The 12,392-nt window shown below is 39.4% G+C and overlaps 1 protein-coding gene across 2 annotated transcripts in view; it reads left to right on the forward strand.

Annotated features, from left to right (window-relative positions):
- RAP1B (RAP1B, member of RAS oncogene family) overlaps positions 1-12,392 on the forward strand; it is a 32,083-nt gene that overhangs the window by 10,075 nt on the left and 9,616 nt on the right. For both annotated transcript variants that reach the window (XM_080576214.1, XM_080576213.1), the window contains exons 2-3: positions 8,671-8,755; positions 10,166-10,234. In XM_080576214.1, the coding sequence (XP_080432340.1) occupies positions 8,699-8,755; positions 10,166-10,234 (126 nt within the window). In that variant the 5' untranslated portion in view covers positions 8,671-8,698. The remainder of the gene's footprint in view (positions 1-8,670; positions 8,756-10,165; positions 10,235-12,392) is intronic.

Here is a 12,392-nt window from a genome sequence, read left to right on the forward strand (position 1 = left end):
TCTTAGTTCTCAAAATTTGCTGCATAGTTGAATACTTAGTTTATGGCTGGCAAGATATTATAATGTGATAATTATGCTTTCTCTGAATTTAAAGTATTTGTAGTTTTTTTAAAAATCTGAGTGCTCTTTCTACTTACTGTCTGCCTAGAGTTTTCTTTGCAAGCATCAAAAACATTTGCAGTTCAGTTTCTTTAGAAATTCTGAGATCATCGTTTTAGCTGGAAGTCAGACTGGTAGAGCACGCACAAACGACTTCTCTGGGGGATGGTGGTGTTTTACTGAGATTGGAAGAAAAGGTGTCACGGCAAACAGTTACCAAAAATAATCTGATAAAAGTTACGAAGTCCAACTGAGGCGTAAATAGGCTTAATATAACTTAATTTTGAGTCTCTTATAAAACCTGAATTGGCATAGTTGAGTTTTTGCATAAAACTGAAACTTCAGCTCAGAATTGGAGCATTGCATTATTTTTTAGTAGCTTAAGAGTGTTCATTGCATCACTTGTTTTGAAACAAGTTGGCTTTTTATGCTTGATATGAAACTGCTTTAAGTTGGTCTCACGCTTGGAACCTCTCATCCTGAGATACCTGTGGCTTGAAGTATGCCGGTTTTCAGCCTTACAACATGCATCAGGTGTGCGTTTAGATTTAAGATCTAGCTGGGAGATAACTTTGACTTTGGGAAGGGGGGAAATTACTCAGTTACACTAATTATAGACCCCGGAACTACCCAGAGGTAAGCTTGAATGTGGCATTTAGTGTGCTAGATCCTTTGCAGAACTTCTCCGTGTATGTCATACTAATCAAGGTCGTTCCCTTCAATGATGGGAAGAAAACTTGGTTATCTCTGTAGGATGAGCATCCCCATGGGATATTCAAGTAGTAACTTAAACCTCCGTGCCCTGCTTGTGCTGCAGTAACTTGGTTTTGTGTCTCTGCCACTTTCTCAGGTGGTGAGTATGACTTCCTGTCACTGGGCAAGTTTAACTGTCCAGGCAAGTTTTCAAAGATAGTTTGGCATCAGTTAAAATATTTGAAGATAATTGAAGAAATATTTTTGTCCAAGAAAAACTGCTGCATTAGGGCCCAGAAGAACTAGCTAGCTAATTGACAAATCCTTTTCTTTCTGAAATAGTTGCTTGTCTTGACAAAAAGGTGTCAAAATCAGGTAAAAACTAGAAACAAAAAGTTCTAGCTTTGTTTACTGAACAACTGATTTGCTTCCAGAAAGTCTGCATTGGTAATGGATTAGCTATTCTTCCCAGAGGCTTGAGTATAAATGTCTTCAATTAGACCCTATCATCTTTTCATTGTATCTTGTCTCGAATTGATTTCAGAATAATGTTTTCTGTAGATAAGTGTGATAAAGTCAACTCTGGAGTATTTTAACTCAACTCTTGTAAGAGATCACCCTATTGAGCAAGGATTCTATGAGTTGCTTTAATTCCTAAAACATCTAAAAGCTTTTGGAAGTGAATGGACTGAGAAAACCCTCCTTGGCTTGGAGTTTAGAGCTAAGAATTTAGGACTTCTCCTCATGTATATATTTGAGGAATGGTAAGAACAGCCCATGTTCTCCCTAACCACCTGTTCCAGCGAAGAAGGGGCTCTAAACCAAGGGACTCAAATCTTGGTGGAATCTGGATAGCCCAGGTAATTACAAAGATTTAGGTTTGGCCAGTACCAGAGGTGGGAAGCATCTTTCCTTGTAAGATGCAATCCGCTGGCCATGGTCAGACTGACCCAAGTCCTGTGAATGAGCTAGAGCTGTTTTTCGAAATGTCTGACCGCTGTCTTGTCATTCCACCTCAGGGCTAATATCCCCTCTCCGAGAAGTAGGATTTCTTTTCCATGGTGAGTTTCTCAACTGGTAAGCAGGTAAACCAGTCAGTTGATTTGCTTGATCTGTCATTCAGATGTTCAGAACTTATGGAAAGAGTTGAGAGGAGATTAAGAGCACTGTTCCCAAGGCGGTTCTAACAAAACGCCTCTTCTGAAGAGGTAAATATGCAGAGGCAGAAAAGTTATGAAAATTTCAGTGAATGCACTGAACAATAGAACCAGTACATCAAGACCTGAACATGAGAGCGGTGTCTGTAAAGTTCTGAAAATGATAATGCTTCTGGGAAGGACTATTTGCTTAATTCCATACCTGAACAACTCGTTCACATAAGCAAGTCTCAGGGATATCTTCAAGGACTGAATGTGTTTAGTTCCTGTTTTGGCCTGGAGGTGAGTTCCAGTTCCAGCTTCATTTGGTTTAATATCACTTGGAAAGATTGATTGATTGGCTTTCCCATTCTTCAGACAGGTAACAAAGTTGAATCAGAAACCAAAATTTGAGGCTGAAGGAGTTGAACAAAAATTAGCAAACTAAATTCTAACCCCCCAAAAAATTGTCTTCATAACTGTCGTATCGAGTCCAAATCCTTTCAGATGCCTCAAATGGTATTTGAACTTGCCTGAATTCTGAGTTCTTCATTGTGTGCTTGCTTTTTAGGAAGGCTTTACAGGCAGTAAGTGTGCAGCATCTTCAGTCATCACTAAAAGAGCGTTTTTTATTCCTTGACTTCCTTAAGTGAACCGTCACTTTGGTTCACCTTTGTCTGGAGACATGCTTCAAGAAAACTCTCCAGAAAATGTCCAAGAGGCACTTTTTCCCACTTTATGTGATCAGGGCAGAAGCTGAAAGCAAGTTCTGTGTAGAGGGGCCTTGAAAGATGTGAACCTTTTAAAGCCCTTCATTTCCAGTGGATTGTCTTGCTTAAGCTTTCCTTTTTCTGTTCAAATGGTGTTCATTCAGAGATGCCCTTTGAAGAATGCGCAGTGATTTATTGGATGAAGCGTCCGGTCATTTGCATAAACTGGAGGAGCAAGAGCTTTATCAAGTACTTTGATTTTGAAGAAGTGTGCCAGTCAGAAGTAGAATTAAGTAAGCAGTCGTCCTGCTTCAGGAAGAATTCTCCTCTAAGTTCCTTGTTTACTCTCAACTGTATACTTCTTTAGTTATCATCTTCGAGTTAGTTATCACCTTCTAGTACTCTGTTCAAAACTGGGATGACCAAAAAACAAGAATGTCTGTCATCTCTGCTCTATATTCAAGAGGTGATAAAATCAGGATGAGACTAGGAGTAATCCCCTTCCCCTGACAGTGAAAGAGATGTCAGGGTAAGAAAAATTAACATTGTTCTTTTTAATGTATTAATATATGTATTAATGTAGTACGTTAGTTACATTAACGCGCTGTATATTAATGCAGTGTAGTAACACTAATGCATTAATATGTGCATTAATTAGTAAAAATAATAGATGAGTAAGAGCTGCACAGTCTTGGTGGCTTTATGGACTGTTACACCTCAGGAAGCACACGAGGCAGTTACTGAAGTCATGTCAACTCCATCAACTGTGAGTGCCAAAGTGAGCTCACGACTTCTGAGAGATTGCGTATTTCAGACAGCGCTGGAGTCCAGTTTGTGTGAAAATGGTGTTTCTTGGAGAAGAGTAAGTTCCCTTATTTTCTAGCTAAATCTTGCATTGGATGTCTCCAGAATTAGGTTATGCCGATATCCGTGTGTATAAACACTCGTCTCAGTTGTGAAAGACATTCCCTGCTCCAGTGAAGGGGGGGAAGGCCATCGTTTTTGCATGCTTCCTGTCTTCCTCTTTAGTGCCTGCATAGAGACCACAGTGGACAAAGTTTTTCTGTCTAACGTTAGAGGAGCAGAAAAATGAAAAAGCCAGGGAATTATTGCTCTCATTCCTCAAAGGCCTGTCACCTTAAAGATAGCCACCCTTCAAAGCAGTGTAAATCTCTGTTAAAGTACTCTACTAAAAGAAGAGGGAAGGTAGGGATTCAAACAAATTGCTCAGTTTATTTGGTCAGAATAAGTTTGAAATTATTTGTGTCTAATTGCTGGGCAATTCTGTGGATGCTTCGTATAAACTACTGTCCAATAAATCTTTTTGCTTATCTATTAGTCAGATACTGTGCTATTTTCCTTTAGATTACACCCTTCTAAGTATATCCATTTCTTGTTCCCCCTGAGACTGGGTGATCTGGGGAGTACAGACAAACGTTGTTGGACTTGACCGTGTCTTGTTCTGGGTGCTCTGACCTTGCTGTGATATGGCTGTGGCGTTAGCATGCTAACTTTTAGGTAGGAAACACGCAAGCCTAACTGTCTCCTGATTTGAAGGAGTGAGATCTTGTCATTAGATCAAAGGATCTAATGATCCTTTCTCTATTTTTTCCAGTTAAGTAATACAATTGCTTTCTGATAGCTTTGGAATGAAAGGGTATCATTGAAACGTCTGGCTTGTGCCAACTGCTGGAAGCTATTCTGAACGTACCACTTCTGAAGGTGCCACTTTGAGCTCTTGACTGGATAGTACAAGTGGCTTTATAACCACGTACTCTTCCAAAGTTCTTCAGTCACTTTTTTTCTCCTGTTGTGGTTGTGGGAGAGAGAAGGGCAGGAGAACATGTGAAATGCAAGGGGTAGATTTTATAAAGAGAGATTGCACACAGTCAGTATCTGTTCTAGAATAGCTAGAGAAGTGTTTTTTTGTTGTTGTTTTTTTTTGTTTGTTTGTTTTTCAGGCAGAGAAGGCCATCCACCAGAAACTTGTGCATCCATCTTAGGTTTTACAGCATGCGTAGCTTTCAACAGCTGAATTTTTACATCAGTGTCCTGCTTTGAAGCTTAATGGCTTCTGTTGTTTAAAACTCCATTAGGTAACTGAAATACTGTGTGCTTTATGGCTTAAACCTCCCCTTCTATCCTTTGTCTTCCATCTTTCTCCTCTGCTTCCACCGTTTGTCATAAATGAGTCAACAAGAAAGTGTCAGCACTGGATGGAGCCGAATACAATATTAATTCCAGAATCAAGCATTATGTCAACCCGAAAAGCAAAGTTAGAGTAAGATCAAGGCTTAGGATGCAAGCAGTCCGTACGCCACACGATGCAGGATGCGTTTGAGCTAGAGCAGGGCCGGGTCGGGCTAGTCAGGAATCGCTGGAAAGTCAAGTTCAGGCAGGATCGGAGTCCTAACCCAGGCTGGGCACGCTTACAGCCAACGGGCATACTGGTCAGTGGAAAAAGTGCTAGCTTCTTTTTTTTTTTTTTTTTTTTTAACTCCAAGTAGCTGCTGGTCTGCCATGCTCCTAGCTTTGTAGACTGGTGGTTTCATAGTTGAGACAGAGACCTCTAACCAGGAAATTTTTCTTTCCGTAGGAAAGTTGTCTCAGCCACGAAGTGAGTTTCTTACCTATTAGAAAGCAGTAAAAGGAAGGTGAAGTGACTTCAGGGCTGCTATCCGGAGCCTGTGGGTTGGGAGCAGATGACAGCTGGTACTTCTGCAGGTGTTATTCCAGAGTTAGCTTGAAGAAAGTGTTTTGGAAAACAGGTTGTTTTGTGTTTCATTCCAAAGCTTTTTGCTTAGGCATTTCACAGGTTAAGAAGACTGGCTGACCAAGCTGTAGTAGTGTATATGTGCTTCAATTACGTACCGTGACCAAAAGCAGTGAAACCAGCTCCAGAGCATTGGATATTTAGGGCTTTTCTTCCAAACCTGGATGCCAAAAGCAGCTTTGGCTTGTGTTGAACTCTCCTGAAAGTCACAAATGACTCAAACCACTAGGTGAGCAGCACCTATTGAATATCTATTCTAAGTCCTATTACTTCTAAATTACTGTCAGCCTTCGTTACTGACATCTGCATATTTAGTTGCTAACTTCAGACCGAATACTGAACAATTCTGCTGAAACCATCCTTTACAAGACACTGAAATTGCTGCAGTTCACCCAGATTACTGCACTGGGATTTCCCCTCTTCCGACTAAGTTTGTCATTCTAGTGACACCTTTCCAAAAATAAAGACATAACTGAGTGTTTGTTTTAAAGAAATGACAGGTGAAGTAATTACAGGCTTAACTTGTCATGAGTTTGAAAGGTGTATTTCAGTACAGTTAGACGATCCTTTTTCTTCTTTGTAGAAAGGTTGGACGACTTAGGGTTTTGGGGATCTAACTGAACATTTATGATGGTGCTAAACAGACAAAACAGTACGCTTGGCTCTGGTCGAAGAAAACTACTTAAAGGGAGGAATGAAAAGTTGTTCTATTAGGTGTGAAATTGGATAGTCCCGATGTTTGTTGGTAAACAGAAGCCTGTGGAGAGACCTACATAGCTGGGCACCAGGTTGGTATTAGTTCCTCGCTGCTTTCTCCTTGCACACCCATTGCTTGCTTAAGGTGCAAGAAATAGTTTAGGTAAATAAAATTGCTCATGACATGTTTGCAAGAGCCTGGCTTCTTGATTTCTCAGTCTTCAGATAATGTGGGGTTAATCATTGATGGCGTAGATGGGCATTAACATGGAGGTGCGCTAATTTCTATGTAAATCGTCTTTGTGGTGTGTGCTAAACAGATGGCATGACTCCCAGAGATGCTGTGAGGTTACTGCTGATGAGAGGGCTATGTCCTACTGTCCTACCTTGCTTCTGCTTCCTTTCTTTACAGGAAGGTTCTGGGTGAGGAGGATTTTGTCTTTCTAAAGGCAGGGAAAGTATACAAAAGCAGGTAACTCAGTTTGGTATATGCTGGAGTCAGTGCAGGAAAGGAACTGAGACCTTCCTCCTGCAGCGTGACAGCTGCAGCAGTGCTTGGTTGCCTGCAGGACAGTAAGGGGTACATTTTCTTGTGCACATAACCCGAAGACCTGCCCCAGCATCTGTGGCCCTGTTTCTGTTTTTGCCAGGTCACCTTCCAGTGAAGATGAGCAGGCAGATCCAGCAGGCAGATGTAGGTAGGCACACCGGCTAGCACACAACTCCCAGCTTCTTGGAGAAGAAGGGTCTCAAAATAGTATTTTGGTTGCTTCAAGTTAGTCGTAAAACCACAGTCGTTATAACTGCATTTAGGTATCTAGCAGAACATTAATCAGTCCTCAGATTTAAGCAGGTTTTTTTTATTATTTTTTTAATACTAACTTCTGGGATCCTGCTGTTCTTTTTGAAAAACGTTTGCTTGGTGGGAAGAGGTAGGTTTAATTTTCTTACACGAGTATCTCTGAATGATTCTTCGTTTGGCATTTAAGTGTTTCAGGATGAGAAAATATATGCCATCTCCACTTGGATAATTGTTTCTTATTAATAGTAACTGTTAGCTTTACTACAGTAGGGTTTATTCAATATTTCTTTTATGGCAGAACAGTAATGTGAGAGAGAAAATACTATTTATCTGATGGTTTGCAGCTTTCTGTTGTAGCTTCATTAAGAGTTGGTGGTTTGAAAAATGGCCACTATGTATTTAAAAAAATAAAATCCTTAAGCCTTTTTATCAAACTCTGCTTAGTGAATTGGGTTGTGGCATCAAGGTTGTGCTTTCTGGATGTTGATCAAACTTGGAGCCAGTAGATACAAGCTCTGGCTGATATTCCACGTAAATGATGCCACAAATGAAGAGATGCTGTTCACTAAAGAAGCTTCCTATCTGTTTTTCTAGTCAGTACTGATGTTCTTAGTGATGTGGTGCAGTTTTTCAGAGGAAACTGGAGACGTTTCGTTCAAGTCAGTTTGTATGAGCAAAACCACTTGCACATGTGTATGTATATGAAATTACAAAGACTTATGCGATATGAAACAAGTCTGGGGGATGGCTGAGAAGAGGATGTAGTAGCTGTGAAACTTTTTAGAATTGCTACATCAGTACCATAGGTAATGAGCATTAGCAGCTGTTTACCTGATAAACATACTCAGTACTGGGAATGCAGCTGGAAAACTGCAAGCTCTTCAGGCGTCTGAGTGACTCTTGGGGATAATGACTTTGGTCTCCTGTTGCAAGATACATAGTGCAAGGAACTTCTTGTGAGTGGAAAAAGTTCTTGAGAAACCTGTGAATCACCTTAATGCTCCCTGCAATAGTCACACCGAGGTGCTAAAGACTTGCTTTCCTGTCTAGAAAAGCTTGTATAAGTTCTTGTGATGAACACAGATCAATGAGTGGTGTGCTGTGATACAAGTAATTTCCCTGTGAATAGGAGTAAATTTAATTTCTGTGCCTAATTCCTCCGTGCTATAAATGAAGGATATGTATACATCCAGAGGCCTCTGAGGGAGTGCTGTGAGCATGCAGGTATGAGCAGCTCTGCCAGGTACTTGGGCACTTCCTTCAAAACACCTGGGATATTTTGGCAAGATCACAATACTGAGCTCTTCATTACAAAGAGTCTTAATCTGTTCTTGCCTTTTCTCCAAAGTACTGTTTCTTAGGATATAAAAATCTCCATTTGAAAAACATTTCCGAGTCTGTACTGTTTTGAGTCTGAAACTGTACACAGTAACACGTGAATAACAGAACTTCTTCCTGAAGTCTTAAAATCCTGTTCAGAAGAAGCACTTGGCAGTACTTCACTTGCACTAGGCGAAAAAGTATTATCGATCACCATTATTGTCTTGAATAAGTGGCCATAGTGTCCATACTGCGTAATAATTGAAGTGACATCCTGCTTAGGTTACGCCTGCTTATAATGGTGTCTCTCCTGCCTTTATAATTTTATATCAATATTTAACTGTTCATATCTTGTTATACATGCAAGCGAACAGTGTCTGTAGTAATGCTAAAATAGCAATCCTGTTGAAAAAAAACGGTGAATAATTTATTGTGTTTTAGGTATTGAGGGCGATTTATCTCTTGCATCATGCGTGAATACAAGCTAGTGGTTCTTGGTTCTGGAGGTGTTGGAAAGTCTGCTCTGGTAAGTACTATGAAGCAGTTGAAGTTTTTCTTAGATTTCTGGTGTCTTGCTTTTTCTCCAGTACTCTCTACTAACCCATTATTTTTGCAAACTCACGTTAAAAAAATAAGTAATGACTGCCGAGGGTTCCTGGCTAGAATGGCTACACCCTTTGCTGTGTGTCTGTCAGCACTTTGTGGGTGTATCCGCATCCAGTGGTGCACTCTCGCATGCTGGTATTTTTGGATGTGGTTGGTTGCTGGTGCTTGCTCAGATCGTTGCCCATCCCACACAGTAAAATGCATAACCAAAGCATTATGAAGGTCTCTGGCTTCACTGGATAACCCAGGCATGCATAGGTTTGTGGGAAATCAAGCTGCTTTGGGAAACCAACGTGATGAACTGTGCCAGGCATGTGCCTGGCCTTGGTAACTTCTGTCTCTAGAAAGTTCTCTGGTGTACTGGTTGCCTAATGTTAGTTAGTGTCCAAAACACTCATTTTTTTAAATGCAAATAACTTCTATCCATCTGCATATTTATGGGAAGTTTGTCATGTTTTCTATATCTGTGCTTGCAAGTGGGTGAATAACTGTAGCAGGTAGATGACCGTACACCAAAGAGCTTGTGAGTTTCAGCTAAATGGGTACAGAAAAGTTGCAGTCAGACTGACATAGGCTAGCACTAAAAACGTTCACAGAATATGAAGTTTTCAGCTCAACTGAGAACTTTACATCTTTCAGTTTAATTGCGCACCTTATCATAAAGTAAGATCTAGAGGCCCATTTTATCAGGTAGAAGCTATTCTTTTACAAAGCAATTCCTAAAGGAAGACACGTGACAAATTATCTTAGGTTATAAAAGAACTTTTTCCTTCACCTCTCCGTGCTTACCTTACTGCAGCATGTCTGGATTTGAACCTGTCCATGCTCTGACTTGGCCATTGAGTCTTAAAGTTCCACTTGGGCTAAAAACCTCCTACGTGCTAGGTATACAGGAATATCTCATTGACTTTAGTTAGGAGTAGTAAATGCTGGCAGTTATTTTTTGACTAATTCCTGTGCTGGCAGATAAGTAGTAAAAGATGCAGTAGTTCTAAATACAAATGTAAAAGCCATGCAGCTGTACGGTATCCTGTTCAACTAAAAACTAATAATGATTCCAAAAGTTAGACAAACCTTAAATCAATGCATGCTTTAGTTCCTATGCTCCAAATGAGTGCCTAAAAGAAAGTGTAGTGTTACTTTATCTAACAATACGTAGTCAAATAGGCATATGCCTCTAACTTCTTGTAATTTCACTTCATTTATAGTCATCAGTCACTTAGTTTGCCTTCAAAACTGTGATGGATAAGTGAATATACACCTAGAACAGTAATTTGTGACATTTTGTACAGTATACAAGAAGGATCTTACATGAACTTCTGTGTTGCAGACTGTACAGTTTGTTCAAGGAATATTTGTTGAAAAATACGATCCTACGATAGAAGATTCCTACAGAAAGGTAAGTGCAAAGATGTTCTTGTGTTACAGGAACTTAAATACTTGCTTCAAGCTGCAGTAGATGTTGTCAAATATTTGAGGTTTTTGCTTCAAAAAGGGTATGCCTGGTAATGTCATGTAATATCTAGTAACTTAAGTTTGAAATGTGAAGTTGTTCTTGAGAAGTCTGTCTAAAAGGAGTAATGCAAGATTAGCTTTTTAATAGTTAGGCATAGTACTTTACTGGCTTGTCAGTTTAAAAAAACAATCACTTGTCAGAAATGAACACAAATATTTTTATTATATAAATATATATACATATATATTATTTTATACTTACATATAAATATAGTAATGTATTTATGGTTTTGTATACAAATGCACATAGGTACATACAGCTGTATATTGAGTGTCTGCAGGCAGATTTGGACCTGTGTTCCAAAGGCTCTAAACGTCTTTGCTACTATGAAAATGTACTAAAACCAAATTCAGGCTTACCTTCAGAATACAAGAGGAAACATACTGTACTTCTAACAATTTCACTGATAGCTTGATACACTTCCATTAGACGGACTGCTGTTTTATTAATATGTTGACACAAACCTATCATAAATGAACAAACACTCTCGCCTGTTAGTTCCTCTCTTCTCATCTTCAGCATGACAGGCTGCAAGGCCTGACTCTACTTGCATTATCTTGAAATCTCCATATTGCTCACTTTTCAGTTTCAGCTGAGACCATGATTAATATTCCAGGCTAAGACGGCTTGCATCTGGACTGCTACCAAAAGAGTTAACCGTTTGGTGAAGCAGATCAGCGTCCGTTTCTTAAACTCTTTCATTTTGTTACTTGAATTACTTCCCAGTTGTACTGATCCTCTGATGGAACTCACCACGGGACCATAGAAATACTACTTTCTATATAGAGGAGGAAAGGTGCACAAACCCTAGCTAGGGATGGGGCCGAGACTGCAGGACGTCCTCTTTCGGCAGTGGGGCTGTATTTTTGTCAGAATAAAGAGGCACATTAACAGCCATTACAGCTATAGTTATCGGGAGCTCTTCTGAACAGAAGAGGAATTAAAGCAAAACAATTTCACATTTGTTTTCTTTGACTTCATAGAAATCTGTATGCTGGAAAAAAAACTCAAGTCTTACTTGAGCGTGTGGGCTTTCAAACAGGACCAGAACTCTTATTAAAGACATAATGGCAGTAAAAAAAAAATATGTAGCAACTTATTTTTTTGTTGTTGTCATATTAGAGGAGTAGGGATTTTGAAACTGTGATATTCAGTGGGTCTGACACAGCAAAGGCCCTGCAATAAATGACTCCAAAAATACTCAAAACCTGTTCTGAAGTAAAATGTTTCCCTTGTTATATATTTGCATTCTTCAGGTCACATTAGATTTCTGATGTTTGTTGGATGATTTTTTCCAGTGAATGGTTCTGTGGAGTCTGAGAAAGTGAAGCCATCTCAAGAAATTTGCCTTTTGCTAGTGATTTTTTTTACCAGAGATCTTACAGTGTTTCTTTTGGTTTTGGTCATGAAACAACTAGGAATATCTCTTTGTACGCTTATTTTCAAATCAGCCAGTTTTTTGCTTAAGTCTGCATGACACTTTATGCTGTTGTTTTCTTCACTCTAGGTAATATTCTAACTTGCTTCTTGACTCAAGTGGCTTTTTTATTTGTTTGGCAGTTGCAATTCTGTGTTCTTTAAAATTAGATTTAACATTATGTGAAGTTGAGAGAATGTGGTTTGAAAAACTTTGCAACTAAATTTTAAAACAGAGTAAAATAATTGAGCATCTTGAAACTTAGCCTTGATTTACTCATCAAACCCAAGGGAATGGGTGCTGCTTAATTAGCTTGAATACTTCTGTCAGCAATACATGCTAAAATTGTGACTATTAAAGGAATTTCTATTCCTGGGGGGCATGAGGGAGGTATGAGAGGAGTGGAAGTAACTTTTTCCCCCAAAGCTCTAGTCTAGTTACAGAAGAAAAACTTGAAGTTAAGCTAGTGATAAGGGGTGTATCAGGAATGGGGGACACACAGTTCTTTTTGAGTGTTCATCTGCCAACTAGGAATTTTACATGAAGTACAACTAAAGGAAGTGTACTGATAGGTTGAAAGGAAAAAAAAAATCTGGTCAGCTTGCTTGAAACAGCTTGAGGGCA

The sequence above is a fragment of the Anser brachyrhynchus genome (assembly GCF_964034855.1).
Source record: "Anser brachyrhynchus genome assembly, chromosome: 1".
NCBI classification, from domain to species: Eukaryota; Metazoa; Chordata; class Aves; order Anseriformes; family Anatidae; genus Anser; species Anser brachyrhynchus.